Consider the following 22,623-nt stretch of genomic DNA (forward strand, 5'->3'; position numbering starts at 1 on the left):
TTTAACATTTATTTATTTATTTATTGCGTGTGTGTGTGTGTGTGTGTGTGGCCAGCTCAGCCCACCAGGGGGCGGGACTGGCTGGCATGTGGTGCTGGGGGATTGAACTGCGGTCCCTGTGCTTTGCCAAGCTTGTTCCAAGTAGGTGCTTTAGACCACTGAGCCATTCCGGCAGCCCTATTCCACTTTTTTAAGGATTTCTTTTTTGGAGTTGCTGGGGATTGAACCCATAATCTGTACATGTGCTTCACCACTGAACTACACCCCAAGTTCCTCTCATTTTTTTAGTTTAATTGGATTGAACCCATAATCTGTACATGTGCTCCACCACTGAACTACACCCCCAGTTCCTCTCATTTTTTTTTGGTTTCTTATTTAATTGGATGGATAGCAACTATCCAATTTAACCTTTCACCCTTCTCTTCTACTTAATCCTTGAAAAATGCTGAGTTCAAAAGCACTTTACTGCCAATAACTATCTTTAATGAATCTCTCCTATAATTTGTAAGGCAAAGTAGAAAAAAGATTAAAAGGCGAAATACCCAGAGGAACAGATGTTATTGGTAACCTGAAATGTAGTCTACTCACTACAAATGAAATCAAGTTTTTAAAATATTCCCTTTTGTCATCTACAGTATTATTTATGAAAAAAACCCATACATAATTTTTCAAATTGTTTCCTTCTGACCCCAGTGTGATTCTTTTGAGGGGACTAAAAAGAGATAAAATAATAGGAAATTACTGTTGCCTGGTTACTTGGCTTTGAAGAGAAATGCAGGAATTACACCTCCTCCAGGTGGAATGATCACCCATGACCACATTCCCTCCCTCCATACAATGCAGTCACAGGGTGGCTTTGGAATGTCACTGGAGATTCTTGCACTCTCAGCCTGACAAGGATCTTCAGAGATCACCTGATCTTTCATGATGAGTGACAGTGAAACTATCCCACACAGCCTCTGAAGACTGTAAGAAAGGGTTATCCATGCCAATCCCTGAATTATTTTCTAATTGCAGATAACTATTTTCAAACTGGCCCGACTTAGGTAAATTCTTTAAAAATACTCCATTCTTCAGGCTAATTTATTCTTCTTTTATGCTCCAGGAGCTACACAATATTAAGCAAGCAGACCATTATGAAATTCTAATATGCAAACTGTTCAACTTCCCTTCAGGCTTTTCTGGGTTAGCCCATGAGGTAGGGGTGTATGTGTACATACATACGTATGGGGGTTTTAACCCATGGCTTCACACTGAACTGTACCTCTAACCTTTTTATTTAAATAGGGTCTTGATAAGTCACTGATTGCTTACATTGGATTTGAACTTGTGATCCTCCTGCCTTAGCCTCCCAGAGTACTGGATTTTTCATATCTGGTTATGAGCTTTGGTTTTCCAAATACTTTTGTTTTTGTTGTGGTACTGGGGACTAAATTGAAGGATACTCTCCTACTGAGCTATAGCCCCAGCCCCCACTCCCCTTTTTCACTTACGTATTTGGTACAGGGTTTCATTACGAAGCTCATAGTGATCCTGTTTTCAGCCTCCCCAGCACTGGGATTACAGGTGTGTGCTACCACTCCTAGTCTCAGTGGCCAGCCTGGCATGCCCGGAGCCATGCTGCAGCATGTGGTGCTGGACAGTGAATCCCGATCCCTGCACTTGCCTGCAGGATCCCTGCAGGCACTGAGCCCACTAAGCTATCTCGTTGGCCCTGTATGAATATTTTAATACTAAATTTATTGAGACATGAGATTTATACAAGTTACCTTTGGCCACTACAATTACAAGAGATGCTTGAAGTGGTGGCCAGGAGCTTCCAGGCATTTATTAGCCTGTTGACTGCTGAGATGGGTATTTTTTTTTTAACAAGTTTTATTTATTTATCTATTTTTCTTTTTGGCAGAACCAGGGATTGAACTCAGGCCCTTGCACTTGCCAGGGAAGCGCTTATTCCACTGAACCATCTCCCTGGACCCTGGGTATGTATTTTTTTTGGTGGGCTCTGTCTATATATTTTAAGATGTCTATTACAACATTGGGGATCTATTTGTACACAAATTACTGTGTGTCTGAAACTCACACTTAACTAAGTTATCACATCATTTCATCTGGTAGACAGGAACTGACCTATTTAAAATGTTTTGGGTTAAGTGAAAATAATGCTGCCCTATGGTAATGACAGTCATATTCTTGTTTCTTGTTTTTTCTTTTTTAACTATTTGGTACAGGGTCTTGCTATGCAGCTCGGACTCACAGTAATCCTCCTGTCTCAGCCTCCCAGGCATTGGGATTACAGGCATGTACCACACCACCAAATTGTGGGGCTGGCACTGCATGTGATACTGGGTATCAAACCTAGGTCCTTGTGCTTGCGAGGCAGGCGCTTAGACAACTGAGCTATCTCCCCAGCCCTGTTTCTTGTTTTTGGGACAGGGTTGAGCTACATAGTTCAGGTTGGCCTTGAATATGTGGTGGTCCTCCTGCTTTAGCCTCTCAAGCACTGGGATCATAGGCATGAGTCACTATGCCTGGCAGCCATGTATTTTTTTAAAATGATAAATCTCTATAGCATCCACTAGGAATTATGTCATGTTCAAAAATTAAGGGTTTTGAGGTTAAGCTTAACAGCCTAGGTTGTATGGTAATAACAATAAACTTCTCTTCTGGAGGGTTAACAACCTAAGTGTGTAGTCCAAAATTAGAGATAAAAGAGGGCTGCAAGGAAAGTCAACATTTTGGCCCTAGCCTTTCAAGGTCAATTAAGACTCAGGACACATGAGAACTTGTACTGTAACATCATGTAACTCGGTAGTGTCCCAAATTTTCTGATCAAGGAGATTATGGGGCCAAAGAGGAAAGTGATCAATGATGTAAAGTGTGCCTAAGGAGAGTCACATGGAGAGAAAACATTCTCTCAGGCTTTCACAGAGAGCACATTGGCCAAGCAATGGCTGTGACTCATCCACATGGCTGACACTGACAAAGGTTCCACAATCTGAGGTATAGGATCTCAGGATAAATCCTGAGGGGATTTCACTGACCTTATCAGACCCAAAAGCTGCAACTCTTGTTGCATAGGTCCTGCTTTACCTCGGTCTCAACCATCCAGCAGAAAAGTATAAAAACGAAGTATAAGAAGTAAAGTCATGGTGTTATGTTGAGCTGTAGGGGACTCAGGTCAACAATTTCTTACATTGCCAGTCAAGCAGAAGACCCAATACTATTATGGGCTACTGGACTCTTTTAAAATATTTTGCTGAGTTAACACACTTATAATATTCAAATGACAGAACTAAACAAAAAAGGGGATACAGATGAATGTCCATTTTGTATCTGTGTATTCAAAGTGGTTAGGATAGATATATAGTTACATTCTCTTAATGAATAGAGGGATTTGTTCTAATAGTGTTTGTAAATAGGATATCATGTCTGCATCTTGTACAGCAGTTAACCACTAGGAAGAATGTACGCAATGTGTTAATTATTGAATCTGTCCTACCAATTTGGATTAAAACTGTCTCATTGCTATTTGTTTCTCAATAAAATTATGGAAAAAAAATTAAGGGTTTTATTTTGGTGGTGCTGTGTTGATGTCCTTGAATCCAGATCCCTGCACTTGCCTAAGCAGGCACTTAGGCAATGGTAATGGATTTTTATCTCAATATATTTTTAGGGAGAATTTGACTGGCCAATACGTTTGATTTCTTTTTATCATTTAACACAAGCTATTGCTAAATTTTACTTTAAACAAAAATGTGAACACAGACTCATTTTATTTAACAAGACTGAAAATAAAACTAAGACATAATTCACACAAGACCTTTTTGTGTTGTCCAAAACAATTCCTCCAGCTATCGGCCCAAGACAATGAATCCAGCAGTATCATTTAAAAATGATTAATATAACAAGGATCATTTCTCAATTATAAAGGGGGTCATTAAGCCTTTGTGGCTCTTTAAAAAAATTACTTTTGACTTTTCAGTCACCAGCCTACACAAAAGTAAGAGATGAAAAGGGATGGAGATATAAACACAACACTTAGCTATTCCCTCTTTTACAAGGAAACAACAAAAACATTGTTTAGAACCCTACTGAATAGAATCAGGTAGTAGTGGTTAGGTTTATAGACACAGAGTAACTGCTTTTAAAGAAAAATTTATCTTCAATTAAACAAATAGGCAAAGTCAGTAAATATGATCATCTTACTTTTACTACTTACTCTCTAGCTGGTGAAGTTTTAGTGTTGAAAGGTACCCAGCCCTCTAGAAACAGCCACAGATTTACAAAACATCTCCCTATTTGGAATCAATATACTGCTATGCTTTGTTAATAACGCCGTCTTCAATATAATCACAGGTCCCTCCAAATCCATTTTAGTTATATAAAAATCATTAACAAACTTTGGCTTCCTTACAAACATTCTGTCCTTATATTTAAAAAAGTGATTAAAAACAGCACTGAATAGCAATCACTTCTGCAAAGTTTGAGAAACATTCCACCAAGGTGACTATTCCTTGGAAAAGCCTACAAAAACTAAATTTTATAAACTTACTTATTTTGATAAAAGCTCCACTTATAAATAGCAGCCAGTACTTCACTGTCTACAAAATTGCAGGCTATCACATTTTACATGTTCAGAATGCAAATGGTTTAAGATCAGATTTTCTAATGTGTTAAAAAGACAGTCACACAGATCTGTTAGTCATCCCATGATAAGGAGACCACTGACTTCCATGATTTTACTCCTCGGACAGGGCCCACAACTACTGGACTGATGCTCCTAGGCATGACCATGTTTTCCATTTTTTTTCTTAAGAAGTGACATTAACATGGGAAGGCTACAGCAGAACTTTACTGAGGCTCATTTTTGGCCAGAGGCCAAGCAATGAAGGATGTTGGTACCCAGAGATGCTCAGGTAAAGAACCCAAGGGCAGCATTCTTTGGAGCAGAGGTAACGGTGCCACGTCCACTGGGGCGAAGTGATATTTGCTGAGGTCTGCCAGCAGGAACTCCCTGCATGACGGAGTGCTGGGGTGCCAGGCTGTCCTAACAGCGAGGACTCACTGAAGAGGGAGAAGGTGAGTGTGTTGTGCTGGTCTTGGAGGCAGACTGTTATCTAAGTACTTTCTCCTGCCTGCAAAAAGTGTGGCAGGGACTATGGTTTGAGAATTCCCAGTGCCAGGAATTAGAAAAGGGAAGGGCAGTGTGTGACAGGAGGGGGTCAACACCTTGTCTCTTCCTACGCTGAATGCCGCCCACATTCCCACCAAGCCTGATGCCACTTAGCACCAAGCTGCCCTGAGTACTACAACCATTTGATAAACCAGAAGTCCGGGCATGGAACTGAAACTCCTGGAGTGGGAACTGTGGCCAGAAAGTATTGTTCACAGTGTTCACCTAAACAGGGATATAATAGGTACTTTCTGTTTTTGCTTTCGGTGGGGGTAGCTAATAATACTAAGTGCAAACCCTAAACCTGAGGTGGCCATGGTTATTATGCAAGGTAAAAATATGCTTACAAATTAGCTCCAGATGGCTATCTTCCAATTAACAATCCTGTGCACCATTCATGGGCTGTACAGGTTGCATTCCCTCCTCCAACTCCAACTGTAAGATAAAAACCTTTTTCTTTTCTACCTTTTTGAGACAGTGTCTTGCTATGCAGTTCAGGCTGGTGTTGAGCTCACTTGGCAGCCCAGGTTGGTCTTGAACTTGAAATAATCCTCCTGTCTCAGCCTCCCAAGTGCTGGGATTACAGGTGTGTGCCAACACACCCAGCCCAATATAAATCTTTATGTCTGATCTCATCCTAAATCAAAATAAAACACTGGGAATGCATTGTGCCGCTTTCATCATGAGCCAGAGGGTGTGGACATGAACTCCTACCTCACATCCACTGGAGATTTACCACCAGCTCAACCCCTAAGTGGCTGTGTGGAGCTCTGGATTTAAAATCACAAGCTACATAGGATGGGCTCCCCATAGCATTGTGTCAGACTCAGATACAAGCCAAGGCATTATGCTACGAAATTCCTTTGTGACCCTTCCTACACGAGTGGCTGTGGAGCGCTTCCCTGTAGCACAACAGTAAAAAGACACTACTAATACACACACAATTTGCCAAACAGATACAAAAGTAGCTAATGGCTATATTAATCCCATCTCAGCAGCTAGGAAGACACTTATTTGTTCCTGTCTTCTTGATGCTGAGTGGAACCAAAGACAGATTACTTCAGAAGAAGAAACCAAATCACAGATTAGGTGAAAAGTTTCAAAAATACTTCAGTAGTAGAGAGAATGAAGCCCTGACTCTGGAAATATAGTCAGAGCCACTACCCTGAGCCCCAGGCAAAGGAGCGTAGTGTATAGAAAATCTTGCAAAACCTAGCACCAGTTCTTCCTTAGGAGGGCTCCAAAACCAACCAACCAACCAACCAACCAACCAACCAACCAACCAACCAACCTTGCCTCTGCAACGACCCATCTGTGCACCGACAAATCTGCCAGGGAAGTCACAGGCTCCCTGCAGCTATGTCTACTGCTCAGCTGTGAGCCCCAGAAGCTAGGGGTGAGGAATCAAATCACGTGGAGGTAGCAGCATATATCACACACACTGCCTCTTAGTGATAGCATTCCTAACGAAGCCACCTTCACAGCCAGCGTTAGTGCCTGCAGGTCAGAGGTCAAAGCCATGGTTTACAAATCTTAGTATAAGTCATAGAACCTACTTACCTGAATAAAACCCCAAATCATCAATTCCTACCCTCCCTTCCCAGGAAGGGGAATAGATTTAAGTTCATTTTTTTCCCACAACAACTTGAGGAGTCCAAGAAGGTAGTAAGGGAGGAAGGAGCAGTCTGTTTCACTTTAAAAAATAAAGATCTCTTTAAGTGTCATCTGAGGCTGTATACTTTCTGTTCCTCAGTTCTCCTTCGCTGTGGCCTCCACAGGCTCCTCTTCCAAGTCAATGGTCAGCTTGTCCGCCAGCCCTTCAAACTGCTTGCCCAGGGTGCCAGCAGAATCCATGAACATATTGGGAATGTCTTTGCCAAAGTAAATCTTGCTGTTGGAAGCAATGGCCTTGTATTTCATCAGCTGTAGATATTCTGGGGTCAGCTTCAACTGTGGCCAACAGAAAAAGAAGGCTCAGGTGAGATGAATGTTAAGAGAAAATTGGGGTGGCTCCTCTTTTCATTTTCATATGGGGGAGCCCAATCTCTCAGGTTTCCCTGATAACACACGTAACAGGGATTCTCTCAGAGAAAGTGGACTATAGCTGTCCAGAATAGTAAGAGTTTTAGAGGTTTCACCTTTTTTGTTTTGTGTTTAGTACAGGGTCTACAGGGTCTCACTATATAGATTGTTTTTTTTTTGTTTTTTTTTTTTGTGGAACCAGGGATTGAACTCAGGCCCTTTATTCTACTGAGCCATCTCCCCAGCCCTCACTACGTAGATTGGACTCGTAGTGATCCTCCTGTTTTCAGTCTCCCAAGAGCTGGGATTACAGGCATGCACCATCATGCCCAGTCTCAATTGCTGCCTCAGCATGCCCTGTGGGCGGGACTGGCATGGCTTATGGTGCCGGGGATCAAGCCCTGGCCCTTGCGCTCTGCCTAAGCAGGTGCTTTAGTCAGCTGAGCTATCTGACCATCCAGAAGTTTCACTTTTGTGTTAAACATGAAAACACAGAAGTTAAACACAGAAGCTTCCATGCTTAACACAAAGGTGAAACTTCTATGGAGGCCTCTTGTTCCAGGGAAGCACCTGTCCCACACAGTGCAAGGTCCTTGAGGGCAGCAACAAGAGACTTGGTGTGGTGGCCATCCAACACTAGCAACTCTCGACATACAACCCCACCTAACGCCATGCTGTGCCTTTACCTTATTCGCTTCAGCTATTTTCAGAGCAGTGTAGCACTCAGCATCGGCCTTTGCCTTCTCACGGGCCAGAAATGCAGCGTCTGGGGGTGGGACAGAGCAGGGACCATCAGGAGACTATGTGTGCACTGGTGCTGTGGCTCAGTGGTAGAGTACCTGCTTCACATGCATGAAGCCCTGGGTTCCATCCCTAGCACCAACCCCTCAAAACAACCAACCCAAAACAGACTATGCTCTGTTCTCTGTAACTTTCCTCCTGATAGCCTCTGTGACTTTGGGAAGGCTGCCTTCTTCCCTATGCTTGGTTTCCTCATTTGTAGAGCTTGGAGAAGGCTTTTCCCCTATTATACTAGTTTTTTTTTTTTTTTTCTTTTCAAAGTTTTATTGATAAACATATAGCAATGAGACAGTTTCAAATCAAATCGAAAGTACAGTTTCTATTATACTAGTTTTAAGGATCAACCAAGAAAGAAAAATTTTTGAAAGCATCTATCCAGGACAGAAACTCATGGAACAATACTGTTGCTATGGCTAAAATCACGCACTGATAGTATTATCTACAAAAGGCTGCCACCCACAGACACCTCCTTTTTTGTTTTCTTTATAGCTCCATATTTGTGGAGCAATGTGGTGGTAGCCTCTGCCTCAGGCTCCAGTTCCAGCACTTTCTTTCTCAGCCCTCTCATGCTATGGCTCAAGCAAGGGAAGCTCAAGACTCTGAATATGGCCAGAACCCCATAAATGAATACCATAAGTGTAAAGAATATAGCACCTCTCCAAGTCCATTTTCTTTTTATTTTCACCAGTCATCTGAAAACATGCAAAAGCTGGCACAATTCTAAGAGAATTACATCCTGTGGTCCAGACCAACAGCCTTTTGGACTCAAGCAATGTACTTTCCTATTCTGCTCAGACTCTGGCTTTCTACTAAGCAGAGGCAGATCTGCAGCACCTACTGCTTGCTTTAGGGATGAGGTCAGCCTCATGGAGCAGTGCTGGCAGCAGAATGCCTGGGGAGGAAGGTGGCATGTGTGCAGGTGCCGCACCACAACACAGCTGCCTCAGTGTTGGGGCTTATGAGAGAGAAAACGTGCTGTTTTGCTCAGAGCCCCCAATGGGGAGCTACTGCTCTGTAAAATCCCAACTGGCTTCTCAGTGGCCCCTCCAAGCCTGATAGGCACCATGAGTACAACTGGAGACAGCACAGAGGGCTGGAGCTGACCTGAGGGCCCATTTGTATCCTGGAATTTGCTTGAGAGAAGGCATCATGTGAAGTAAAATCAAAGATAGTAAGGAGGAGGTAGAAACACAAAGCTAGTAAAGAACACTTCAGCTCCAATGTTTTTGGTGCTGAGCAAAGTGTCTCTTTGGAACAATCTACTGACCCTAAGTGTGGACTTCGAGATCACAAAATTGGCACCACCTGACTTTTGAGGGAGTGCAAGTAAGGTGAGGCTGAGTGAGCTGCCACTGTGGCCAACGTGAGCCCCTGTAAGGCTGTGGGCTCCAGGCCAACAGGGACCGTGATTTCCTTTTCTTTTGCCTAGCCGGGTGCCTGTGTACAACAGTGCTCAACATCTGCTGAGTGAAGGAACGGATCTCTCAAGGCACTGGATGCCAGCCTAGTCGAAGATGTGTCCCAACCCAGTTTAAAAACAAAGTAAGACTCATGTTTCAGGGAGGTTATGAAACTGGAGAACACAGATTCATAAGCCCAAGGAGTGACCCTGTCACATGCTTGCCAAAAAGCAGAATTGAGCAAAACTCAAGTACCAATGCCACTTCTGCTCACCTTCAATTTCTGAAATCCTTTTCTCCGTTTCCTTCTCCATGACCTTCTGCCCGTAGGTGATTTCTGCAACCTGAGCCACTTTTTCTGCCTCTGTGTAAATGAGAATGAAAAAAGAGCCACCTCATTCTTTGCCTAAGTGGTGGTGGTTCAGAGGGACAGTGGCTGTCCTCGGGGGCTGCTCCAGGCACACTGGGGTGCAGCATAGCAGCACTGCTCCATTGAGGCGGGTACCACTGAGATGGACACTGGGGGAAACCAGCCACGAAGCAGAGCTTTTCTTCTGAGGAGGATAAAGACGACCTCTCTCTCTCTCTTTTTTAATTTTAAGATTTCTAACTTCTAAATCATAGGGATTCTTCTTTCAGAGGAGTGTCTGCTTTTCTTTTGAGACAGGGTCTTGCTATGTTCTCTAGGATAGCCTTGAATTCACTGGGATCCTCTTGCCCTGGGCTCCCAAGTGCTGGGATTACAGGTGAGAGCCACCTCCCCGTGGGTCCCAAAGGAGTGTTTTAAGGACTATTTCTGTGAGGCACTTCATTTTAGGAAGCACTCAGCTCGGTTGGTGGTCCTATAATGTAGTGACCAGGAGCACAGTCTCTACAGCCAGAGTCCCTTAGCCCCCTACTTATTTCCACCTGGCCATGGACCTATTACTTAACTCTCTGTGCTTCAGAATGAGGTCATGACAGCGTTTCCTTCACAGGGTGGCTGTGAAGACTGAGCTCCTTCATGCATCAAGTGGCAGGAAAGTGCACAGCTCACAGTAAGTGTGCAGGATGTACTGGCCACTAGTTTAGGATTACTAATTAACATGAAAACCTCCTTCCACTTGAAAGGTAGTGGAAACTCTTCCTCCCCCAACTCCAGCCCTCCTGCCCCAAACAGGGGAGCACAGAACCATTATCAGACCAATGAGTGCTTTCTTCCGCTCTGTCTCAGCCTCCTTCTCTACCACCTTCTGTTTCTGAGCTGCTATGAGAAGCTTCGTCTTCTCACTTTCCCTGAAAGGGAAGAAAGTAGGCAGCTGTGAGGCCACAATAGAAAGCTTCCAAGGAATGTCACCATCTGGTAGAGAACCGAGCTCTTCCATATGGAGAGGTACTCTAACTGCTCACTCTCCCCTGGAAGGCTGCTCTCGGGCCCAGGCAAATGCCGACCTACTGCAGATAGCAGCATGGCTCTTGTTGAAGAGCTCTGTGTTGAAGGCTTGGTTCCCAAAGCAGCAGTGGATAGAGGTGGGACCTTGAGGAAGTGCCTGCCTCATCATAGCTCCAATCTCATCAGCAGACCAGGCTCCTTGTGCCTCACTGTGCACTAGGTTTGGAGGAAAAGGCTGTGTTACAAAGGGGAGCTCTCTTTGCATCCTGGCTGCCAGGAGAGACACAGCCTTGCATCACCACCTGCACCCAGCTGTGATGCTCTGCCTCCCCTCAGCTCCACAAGAGCCAGTGACTGCACTGAACTTGGTGAAAACCCTGAGCTGAAATGAAGCCTTCTGCTTTCAAGTATCTTGACGTCACAGTGGCAGAGAGCTAACACAGCTTTCCTTTGCCTTAGGATAACTTGTGGGAAAGAAAACCTAACATAAAGGCCAGATACAGTGGCACTAGTCCCTAGTATGCCAGTAACTCAGAAGACTGAGGTGGGAGGATCACCTGAGCCTAGGACTTCCAGATCAACATGGACAACACAATAAGACTCGATCTCAAGCCCAAGTGAAACTTGAATGCTTTCTAGTAAGCTACACTTGCCTGTGCACCATCTCTCTCTCTTATTTCCACTTCTGGCGTGAGACACTGAACACAGCACATAGCCACTGGCCTTTTAAAAGCGCCACTGCTCTCCAGGGCTCCCCTGTGCTCTCAGTCACAGTGATAAGAGCCTCGTAGGGCCTTGATTGCCACCCAATTTGACAGCGTGACAGTCACGCTGGAATCTAGCAGGTGCTCAAGAAAGGGAGTGAGTGTGAAACCTGATGTGGCTGGGACAGGGCATACTCACATCAGCTCATAGTTTCTTCGGATTGCCTCAGGGATATTGGGCTTGGTCACCCGCACAGCCTAGAGAAGGACACATAGAGCAGCTGCTGAGAAAGTCATGAAGCTGGGGACATACATTTTCACAGGCCCTAGATCCTCCTCTCCTGGGCAGAAGGCACATCCCTGGGATAGAAGGTGCTATGTCACTGAGGGGGACTCTCCCCCAGAGGCAGAACTTACTTGGATGACAAGCCCAGGGGCCATGGAGGTCAGGTCCTGCTGCAAAGCCAGTTTGAGATTTTCATCAATCTGATCTGGAATCAAGAAAGACACAAAAGAAGAGTTGTTATAACCTCTGGAAGGTGGAGGGCACGGAACAAGTGGGAATACCAGGTCAGGAATGGACCTTACATGCCAAAGGTCTTCCCAAATAAGTGTACTTGACAAAGTCCAGAAACCCGAAGGCCTACTGGACTGCTGAAGGCGCCTACCTAAACAGCCTGGACATAAGCAACACAGGAAAGTATTCTTTCTGTGGACAGGAAGTAAAAATTACCTTTGTTGTTGAAAATGTACACCGTAAGCTATAAAAAATTGAGCTTAAAAAAAAAAAAAGAACAATCAGCATATTCCTTATGTCAGGCAGCAGCTTTTCCCCAGCAAGAGAAGGTGGGCCCACATTTCCAAGGAAGCAAGAACAGTTATGCTGGATCCTTTGAAAATAGGTGAGCAATTAAATCTAGTAATTTTAGAACTTTCCCAAAGATAAAGAAAATAAAACCAGCAGCAGCCCCAAAGATGAAGAAAATAAAACCAGCTGAAACTCCTATATAGCCACTGTCAGCTGCTGTCTGCTTTAAGTGGCCATTTCTCGGCTATCAGGAATGACAGGTCTCCCTTCTCTTACAGATGACCACAGAAGCCAAGTAGCAGGCAAAACTGAACCTGCTGACTGGGGTATAGCTCAATGATAGAGCATATACCCAGTGTCCTGCAAGGGTCTAGATTCTATTCCCAGGACAACAAAAGAAGCTGTTTAATTACCATACTTGGACTGTTAGGATTTTATAAAAGCGTTTTCTCCAACTATTGTAGCAGTAACAAAGGACTATAATGTTGCTACATACTGATAACTTGCAAAAATCTCTTAGCAATGAAGAAGAAATGCCATAAAGTTAGCCAGCACCTCCCACCAGATATGGGCCTAACACTATGACAACTACAAACAAATAATATTAATTTTTTAATAAAAATTACATTTTAGTTTTTTTTTTTTTTTGGTGGTGCTATGGACTGAACCCGGTGCTTTGCATATACTGCACATGTGCTCTACTTCTGAGTTGCACCCCTAGCTCCAAGCCAAACTTTATGTGGCCTTATTAGCTGGCCCTGGTGGCACATGCCTGTAGTTCCAGCATTCTGAGAGGCCAATGCAGAAGGACAGCAAGTTCAAGTCCTATCTGAGCAACTTAGTAAGACTTTGCCTCAAAATAAAAAATAATGGGCTGGGAATGTAGCTGAGTGCAAAGGGTTCAATCCCCAGGAATCCAGGAAAAAAAAAAAAAAAAGAAAGAAAGAAAGAAAGAAAGAAAGAAAGAAAGAAGGCCTGATGGGCTGTATGCTCCCTAAATCAATAACATCATTTACCAGCCCAAGTTGTATCTAGACACAGTAGAAATCCATGGCCTGGGTGAAAGCTAGAAGAAATATCTGGTACAGTGTTTCAGTAATACTACAAACACGTCACCTATACCTTAGGATGATGATAATAAATTCCAACTAAGTTATATCACTAATTAAACACAAGGGGTTCTGCAAGTTATCTTCTGAGCAAGAATTAGAAAATATTCTTATAAAAAGGACAAAAAGGAGACAGCAGAGGAAAAAGTGATGAAGGTCGTGAGTCACATCTGAAGTGTAGGCTGTGGCCAGGAATACAACTCAGGAACACACCCTGTAAGTGCAAGGTCCTGAGTTCGAGTCCTGGTACCAAAAAAAAAGCAGAGGCTGTGAATGTCCTGGGGAGGGAGCTGTAGAACAATCTCCTGAACCTCTGGAGCTTAAGGACACCATCATTAGACACAAGTTTCCTTCATGGATTCCCAGATTCAAGGCAAAGTAGTCCTTGCTGGCAAGAGTGAAATTGGGGGAAAAAATTTCAAAGGAAAAATACTTTCTCGGCTCCTCCATACAAAATTTATACTTCACTAAGCTACTGAGTTTATGTATAAGACAGTAAGTCTGTAATGCAGAACTATTTAATATTTTAATTTTTTCTTCAGGGACATGAGCGATACTTTGTCCTCCAGTGTTTCACATATTTTACAACATTCATTTAATGGAACAAGTTCTAAAACAATAGCTAGACAGAAAAACCTGTATTTCATGCAATTCTATTATTTTGAGGAGATAAAAATCAGGCAAATTTACCAGCTTTCTTGAAGACACAATGAATCCAAAAGAAAAAAAAAAAGAACAAAAAACCTTGTAAAATAAATTTAGATTCATTTCCTCCTGCAGTAAATGAAGTGATTTTTGATGATTTCCTAAATCTTAAAACAGCACAAAAGGTTATTTGCTTAATTATAATGAAAGGCTATATATTAATTATTTCATGTTCCAAAGACCATTCTTGGACTAGAGCTATGGCCTGGAAGTCAAGCACTTGCCTACCATGCATGAGGCTCTCGGTTTGATCCCCAGCTCTGGGAAAAAAAAGGTCTTGCTCAAGGTCTGTTTTATGAGAATTCCTAGAAAATTTTCCAGTGCTAGTTTCAAGAAAAGTTCAATAACTTTTAGTACTGGCTATTAAGAAATTTCTAGAAGCAAGTTTATTATTTTTTTCCATTTTAAAAATTAATTAATTAATTTTGCGGTTCCAGGGATTGAACTCAGGACCTTGTGCTTGGCAGGCAGCCACTTGTGCCGCTGAGCTATATCCCTAGCCCCTTCCATTTATTTTAAAAAACTTGTTAGTATATGTTTGGAGTAAATGATGATTGCAATCACTGTGGTAGAAGTAAGTTTAAACAGCAGAAACAAGCCACACAATTACTGAACTGTTTTTTCTTTCTTTGCCACTGAAAAGGACAAAGGTGTCCAATTAAAAATGTGGATCCCTTTGTTTAGTGTTTTTCTACTCACTTCTACAGGGACAGATGAAACACACACACACACACACACACACACACACACACACACACACACTCACGGGAGCTGTAAGCCACGGCTCTCCTTTCTAGAGTACACTGTGACCAATGTCATTCTTATCACCTTTGCGCAAGTGGTGTGGGACATGAGAGCATGGAAGAAAAGAATACCAAGGTGACAGCTGGCTCAGAATGCAAGGTTCTAGTTTCAGCTTTGCTATCAACTACCACCTAGTTCTATGACCTCCTTGCTGTGGGCCTCAGTGACAGGTAGGAGAGGAAGGTTCTAGTTTCAGATCTGCTATCAGCCAGCTCTGACTTTCTCACTTTGGGCCTCTTCAGATGAGGATACTAGGTCATATAACCTCTAAGTTTCTTCTAAAGACGATACTATCTTCATTATAGGATATTTTAGGGACAGTGAGAACACATTTTCATTCCTGTCCTGTTTCTGGCCAGAAGCAAATACTGGGGCCAGTGAGATAGCTCAGTGGACTAAGCTCCTGCTTAGGAAGCGCAGGGACTGGGGTTCAATCCCCAGTACCATGTGCTGTGCTGGCCCTGCTCCAGGGCGCACTGAGTTGGCCACAGAGACGGTGCATGGTGGTGCACACCTGTAATCCCAGAGCTGGGAAGACTGAAAGCAGGAAGGTCACTGAGTCTGAGATGTGTAGTGAGACCAAATACATTTAAAAAAAAAAAAGCAACTACTGCATTACACAGCTAGGCCTGTGTTCAAGCTTGCCCACACTGAGGACCTTCCTTCACTGTCATCAACATCATTCAGGAACACCCTGTGACCTATTCCTGAGCACCATCCACACCACCCTATGGCAGCTCAGGACTAGGCAGTGGGGGCCTTCTTACCAAACAGCTCAATATAGACCTCCTGAAGTGTGTGCACACTGCAGAACTGGTTCAGCTCATGGTGGATCTTGTTGAAGATGAGCGCCTTGTCGTAGTCGGCGGTGTAGTTCTTCACTATATCATATACTGGAAAGATGAGGACAGAAGTCAGCGTAACAACACACAAGACTCCATTCTCCAACTTTCCTTCCAACAGCAGTACTCCTTTCCTAAGGTGCCATGCGAGACTTGGGGGAGGCAGGATTTGGGGGAGAAAATGGAAGACATACCTGCATTTGGGACCAGGAAGTTCACCACTTCAATTCTATCGAAGTAGATCATCACACCACCACTATTGGAGGGAGAAGGGGCACAGATGTCACTAAAATATGATGTAGTCTTCTAAGATGTGAGACTGACAGATGAGAAGCATTTGTGGCACATAAATCTTGGATCTCCAAGATCTGAAGAGTTCACTGCAATGACCCAATCTCCTGAGGAATGACACCTCCTAAAAATACCTCCTCAGCCAAATGAGACCTTTAGGGTTCTCATACAAAAACAGCAGCTGATGTTTTTCAAATCAGTCATTGTTTTGTGTGAATTTGTGCCCCCAAAGCCTCGTGCAGTCACTGAGACACAGTTCTAGAGTTTGTGACTAATTCACGATCCAAGGCTGGGCTCAGGGGTCTGAGTACTGCTGGGATTATGGGTGTGAGTGCTATGCCCAGCCCGGGGCGGAGAGCCTGAATGTAACACAAAAGAGACAGACTTGCCCTCTGTAGCCATTGTTGCTCTTCCCTTTCGCTCTTGCTGTTTTGCTGCCTTCTGCCACCATGAACTGCTGTCCTCTGCCATGTGCCAGTCTGCCTTGAAGCCAGCTTTGTATGCAGTGAAACCTCCAGAAACTGAGCTAAATAAGCCTTTCCTTCCTTCCTTTTGCATGTCGGGTATTTGTCCCAGCAATGAGAGAAGAATAACTGAGACAGTAATGTCTTTTGCCGAACACACGTCACCATGGAATTTTATGGTCAGTGTTTCTCACTTTGACTTTACCATCACTTTAGTTCAAATATTAATTCTAGTAAAACTGATCATGGCACGCCAGCTCTTTTCAAACCTACGATCATCTCTCCTGCACTTCAATGTCTGGTTTCCACACTGAGGAACATAGTCAGAACATAGTGAGGTAGGGAGTAGGGAATTTGGTAAAACCATCAAGACACTGTGTCTTCTGTCTCTTCCTGCAGTCAGCTAGCGAGCCTGCCAGCCCTTCCTCTTACTTATTGGGGCTTAACGGCTTTATTCTGGGCATCTTACCTGGTTCCACAAGGTACATTCTTTACTTCATCTGTCTGAAGTGTGGTCTGGGAACAGAAGAAATACAAATGCTGACTAGTAGACAGTGACAAGGTAACTTTGTCAGAATTCAGAATCCTGAATGCCCTCGTCCTTGTTTACTTGTTTGGACTGAGCTTTGCCTATGCTACGCAGGGATATCCTACTTGCTCCCCGCTCCTTATGAAATAGGAGAAAATTTAACTCTCAACCTTCTAGATGTCGAATTTGCCAAAAATGTGTCCCTTGACATCAAAAAACAAATTTTACGGACGTATAGGAAGGATTTTTATTGAGATAGCTCCTGAGAGATAGAAGGGGACCTGAAGAGGACATTTCTCTAGGGGGGAAAAATTACTTTATTATTTTTTTTGCGGTACCGGGGATTGAACTTGGGACCTTGCACCTACCAGGCAGGCGCTTATGCCGTGGAGCTCTCTCCCGGGCCCTCTCCAGGAATATTTAATACAGCAAAAATTGTGAGGTAGGTACAAAACCACAAACTGGGTACAAATATAGGTCAAATTATAATCAGCCAATTAAGATTACAAGTGTAGGTGCTCAGCTACTACTGATCCAATAGAAAAGCAGGTAATGCAGCAAGGGAACAAGGAGAGAAAAAGGCCATTTTGGGGAAGGGATGGGTCCAGATGTTCTGGTCACCTACTTGGGCAACTGATGCTTATCTGTACTCACTGGACCAGGTGGTGCTAACTGTAGTATAATCTCAACTTGTCCCCTAGGGAAGCATGCAAGTCTGGCCATTGAGCTGTGCCTCTAGCCACTGTGTTGTGTTCTCACCTTCTGCACCAAGTCCTTTGGTGCCCCATCTGACTAGTTATTAATTTGTATCTGTCTATAGTATTTATAGGTGTGATTCTAAAGTAAGCAAAGGTACCTACTCTTCTTTCACTGTAAGCTGACACTGGCTTATGAATCTTAAAAATCTTAAGACTTTTAACATGTTTCTGCTAGCTTTACACTGGTGGCACATGCATGACTGTCTCGCCTAGCAGCCTGTACCACTGGTGATACAAATGAATCTCATCACTTTGTCTTTTTACCAATAAAAGTAATTAAAAAGCTGCTTGATGGGACAGTCATGAATGCATAACTAGCAGTTTAAGCTGCCTGGCAGCAGGACATATGAATTATAGCCTGGCCCACAACAAACTTGTTAAGGAATCTTAGAAACCTTAAGACTCTTCCATTTACTAGTTCTGAAACAGCAGACTCCTCATTTAACATGCTCAGCCCATTCTCAGGACTACCGTGAGACTCAAATGACAGACATATAATGGACCAGAACACATTGTGAAAGCCACAGAGCATACTAAGTGGGAAAATGACTATGTGGGATCTTTGTATCTTGCTGGGTTAGTTTAAGTTATCCTTGATTCTTCTTAGTTGGACATATTCATAGATGTCTACTCTAATCTAGCTGAGCTTTAGATGTGTCACAACTAATTTTACTCTTAATTTAGATGTCATACCCCTGCCCAATCCAACTTCCTTCCTCCTTCTAAAAAAATTAAGCTCATGTTTCTGAAGTTCAAATAAGAACCAGCAAAACTGTCATATTGTATTTCTTCATATTATGGTAGCCTATGACTTGACTTTCTTCTACCGTGTATCTAACCTGTTGGCTTTGCTTAGGCTGTAGAGGGTAAGCAGGAATTGTTTTGGGTCATATATAAAATATACGATATTGTTAATAAAAACAACTTTTCTTTTAAAAAATATAGAATTAAAAAAAAAAGAGGGTGAGTGGCTTGTGGACCACAGATTGGACATACCTGTAAAAGACTCTTGTCTGGCTTTGTCTTTTTTTTTTTTTTTTTTTGCGGAACTGGGGATTGAACTCAGGCCCTTGCACTTGCCAGGGAAGCACTTATTCCACTGAGCCATCTCCCTGGCCCCCTGGCTTTGTCTTGAGGTGAAGAAATAATTACCACTCGCAGCTGATGGGCACAGGCTCCACTCAGCTATTTCAAGAATCGAGTAAAGCTCCAAGAGTTTAAGTCAGTCTCTGAAAAGGCATTTTACTCACCCAGGGTCTCAATAATTTCAAACTGGCCTTGAGCTCATGTCCTAATCAACAACCCAAACTTGCAGTCATCTGACCACAACATACAGGCCAAACATACCTGCACAGATTTATACGACGTGATGAAAGGAAGCATGAGGTGGAAACCAGGGCCACTGGTGGAGGTCAGCAGAGCACCGCCTCTGCAGAAGCGGGGAGAGGCAAGGTCAGTGCAGAAACAGCATGTCAGATCAAGGCCATGTTGGCCAACTTTCCTGTCAGCTTCCTAAATGTTTAAGAGTGACAGGTGCCACAGCCATGTTCACAGATCACTTTCTGTATTCATTTCAACAAGCCTAATGATAAAACGTAAAACCATTATTTGTGCTTTTACAAGGAGAAAACATGTATGCAGGCTAAGTGAAATAAAGATAGCAGAATTCCTGACTACATTCAAGATAAGAAAGTTTAAGGGCTGGGGAAATAGCTCAGTGGCATAAGTGCCTGCTTGGCAAGTTCAAAGTCCTGAGTTTGATTCCTGGTACCACAAAAAAAAAAAAAAAAAAAAAAAAAAAATTCAATAGCAAGACAGTTTGTTTTACTTTGTTGTATCAGTTTATTTTGTGCCAATCCATTAGAGCAGTAACATGTAGTAACACAGTTATCAACTGGCTGTGCTACTATTGGAGTCCAGTGACATGGCCAACTCAAAAGAATTTTATTTTCTAATTATTTTTGTCTTTTTGAGACAGGGTCTTACTACACAGCTGAAGCTGGCCTTGAGCTCACTTTGTAGCCTAGGCTGGTCTTGAACTTGCAATAATCCTCCTGCCTCAGCCTCCCAAATGCTGGGATTACAGGGGTATACCACCACACCCAGCAAAAGAAGAATTTTAAATACACCTTAATTTTTGGTGCTGGGGACTGAACCTAGGGCTTCACACATGTTCTATGACTGAGCAATGTCCCTAGCTTCAGCTGGAGTTTTAGAACTTGCCATTAACAATCCAGAGATAAACATCATAAGACACATTTAAGAAGGGGTTCATAAAGACCTAAAGAAAAAATCTTGGTCAAAGTTACAAAAAGGAAAGCAGCCCAAGATTTACAAGTGCTTCTTTGGTTTATACTATGAAGTCAAAGATAATTTTAAAAGAACAATGAACAGTGATATAATGTGCTCTTTCATTGTAAGGAGCATTGTTCCAAGGACTGTCTTGATTGACATAAAGCAATCTGCAGGACTTTTAGCTTTTCCTGAAATGTTCATTTTAGAAGAGCCTCCCAAATTAGAGTCAGCTGTCTTCTGAAAATGCCATCAAGAACTGGGACTCAGAACTTTTAAAGAGGTAACCTGGTAGCGGGGAACCAAGACTCCAAAATGAATACAGGAGAAAGTATGTCAGGAATGATCTGCAAGAAATGCTGGTTCCTTGAGGCTTGTCTCTAAATCTGCAAACATACCCGTCAGCATCATGACAGAATATAAGGAGGTTTTCAACTACACACACACACACACACACACACACACGCAGGCCCTATCTTGTCACTGACATAAAAGCTAAACCTGAACAGACTGCCCTATTCAATAAAACAGAAACACAGATATTCAGCAGAATCTGCAGAAAGGGAATCATCTAATAGGAAGCTGCAAGCTTGTCTGTGTCTGTCTGTCTTGTCTTACCTGTAATATACTCCAATATGTCCTTCTTCTATCTTGTGCACTGCTGAGAAGAGACAGGCACACAAGAAACTGGAAGCCACCGCCACCACTGCTCCCAACTGAGCCATCAGTGAACTTTTATCCTAGGAAAAAGATATGGGAAAAATGTGTGGTCTGACATGAAGGCGACAAGCTATGCCAGCGAGAGGCTGTCACCAAGCTGAGCTTCCTGAAAGTGAGTCAGGCAGCCTGCTGTAGTAGGAGCACAGGACAGATGCACACTCCTTTCTTCCTGCTGTCAGTCAACAAACCCCTGCCTTAACTGGACTCATATTCTCCACCACTTTGAAGAGGTGGCATTCTCTGCCCTACGGAGAATCAGTGCCAACTGGGCCTGTATAGAACACAGCTTTCTTTTCTTGTGAATGCGAATGTGCTGTCACTGGAGCGACTTGCGCTAGTAAAGGGAAGACAGGCAGCTGCACTAGGCTGGCCCAAATTACAGAGGATGCCAAATGACAGGCAGTTGTGGCTGTGTAATTCTGGTCAGAGCCTCCTAGTTCTAATTGCTGCCATTTCAAAAAAACCACCGTTTCCTCCTCTCAGACGCTAGAGACAGAGACAGCAGGCAGCAGAGTTCCAGGGCTGGATTCTCCAGGCTTTTACCCATCTTCTCAGATACCCCTTTGGACCTAGAAGGGACAGGGCTCTGCGGAAGACACAACCCACACCCTCAGCTCCTTTGAGTCTAGGAAGAATTGGGGAAACTGAGTGCTCCAGGCTGGGGCACTGTACGCTTTCTGGTTTAACTGCGTTCAGGCACCAGGATGCGAGGAGGTGATGGTCTCTAGGTGGAACCTCAACTTCCTGGACACTGGAGGCTCTGGAAAAACTCTCGTGACTGACAGCAGCGTCGGGCGGGTTGCGCCCGGGCCATGAGCGCGGCTCTAACGCGGCTGGGCGCGGAGACGCGGGGGGCGCTCGTTCAGCTGACGTCGGCTAACCCCGACTCTCGAGGCGCGGCCGCGTCCCCTGCGCTCGGGACCCTCCCGGGTCGCCCCTGCCCACCTCGCGCCCCGCCCGCCCTCCTCCGGCACCGGCTCGCGCACCCGCTCGCCTCTGCTCAGGCCCTCCTGGGGCTTGCGGGGAGAGAACGGGCACAAGGGCTTCTCTCGCTCCCGGAGGACAGAAAGAGGCTGCTGGGGCCGGGGCCCCGGAGCCCTGCAGCCCCGCGACTCGGTAGCGGAGGCCCCGAGCGCGCACTAAAGGGCGGGGGCCGCGTACCACGCTGTCCCTCCAGGCGCTCCGTACTCGTCCGAACCCGCGTGCAACCGCAGAAACCGCCACACCACTCAGCACGCTACTTCCTTCCGGGCCAGTCGCTCCGTTGACGCCATCAGTTTACGCGAAAGGCCACACCCCCTTACCCGGCCTCGGCCGTCGGCTCCACCCCTCGCACTCCGGGTGGTTAGTGTCCGCCGACGGCCGCGAGGGGGCGCACGCGACCCGAGCCGCTCCGGATCGCGGGGAGGGGACTAGGACCTGTACGGGTGAGCAGCGGGTGGCCGGGCGCGCGTGGCTGCGGGTGTCACTCTCCAAGGTTTTTTCTGCGGAGCTTGCCAAGCCGGGCTTTTCCTCTTCCGAAGAAGGTGCGAGCGCGTTGCGGTGTCCCGCAGCCCGGCCGGCGGGAGCAGTGCGGAGGTGCAGCGCGGCGCAGCCCGGGGTGCCGTCGCTGCAGCCCGACTCTGCCTTACCCTGTCTGTTTTTCTGGGAGCCTTGGCCTCTGAGGTCGCCACAGCAACATAAAGCAATTAACAAGGAATTTTGATCCCAGTTTTTAAAGAACAGAACCTGACAAGTGCTCTGCTGTGCGAGGCAGCCCCGGGCCGGACGGCGTGGGCCCGCCGCTGTCGCTGCGCCCTGCGGGGGCTGGAGGGCCGGGCCACGCT

At 44.6% G+C, this 22,623-nt stretch overlaps 1 protein-coding gene across 3 annotated transcripts; it reads right to left on the reverse strand.

The window, feature by feature from the left end:
* Nucleotides 1–6,811: 6,811 nt before the first annotated feature.
* Nucleotides 6,812–22,060, reverse strand: Erlin2 (ER lipid raft associated 2). Of its 3 annotated transcripts, none has more exons than XM_004637264.3 (12): nt 21,959–22,060; nt 20,696–20,817; nt 19,133–19,214; nt 16,968–17,014; nt 15,938–15,999; nt 15,669–15,794; nt 11,893–11,966; nt 11,675–11,733; nt 10,583–10,674; nt 9,674–9,763; nt 7,885–7,964; nt 6,812–7,126 (listed from the first exon to the last, which is right to left on the reverse strand). In XM_004637264.3, exons 2-12 carry the CDS (start codon nt 20,800–20,802, stop codon nt 6,926–6,928), a joined length of 1,020 nt encoding a protein of 339 aa, XP_004637321.1. In that variant the 5' UTR covers nt 20,803–20,817; nt 21,959–22,060; the 3' UTR covers nt 6,812–6,925. The 3 variants fall into 3 exon arrangements, with proteins under 3 accessions (XP_004637321.1, XP_023577781.1, XP_023577782.1); XM_023722013.1 differs by lacking the exon at nt 21,959–22,060 and adding an exon at nt 21,784–21,952; XM_023722014.1 differs by having other exon boundaries at nt 7,039–7,126; nt 10,572–10,674.
* Nucleotides 22,061–22,623: the final 563 nt, after the last annotated feature.

Source organism: Octodon degus, unplaced genomic scaffold (assembly GCF_000260255.1).
Source record: "Octodon degus isolate 3935 unplaced genomic scaffold, OctDeg1.0 scaffold00088, whole genome shotgun sequence".
Classification (NCBI taxonomy): domain Eukaryota; kingdom Metazoa; phylum Chordata; class Mammalia; order Rodentia; family Octodontidae; genus Octodon; species Octodon degus.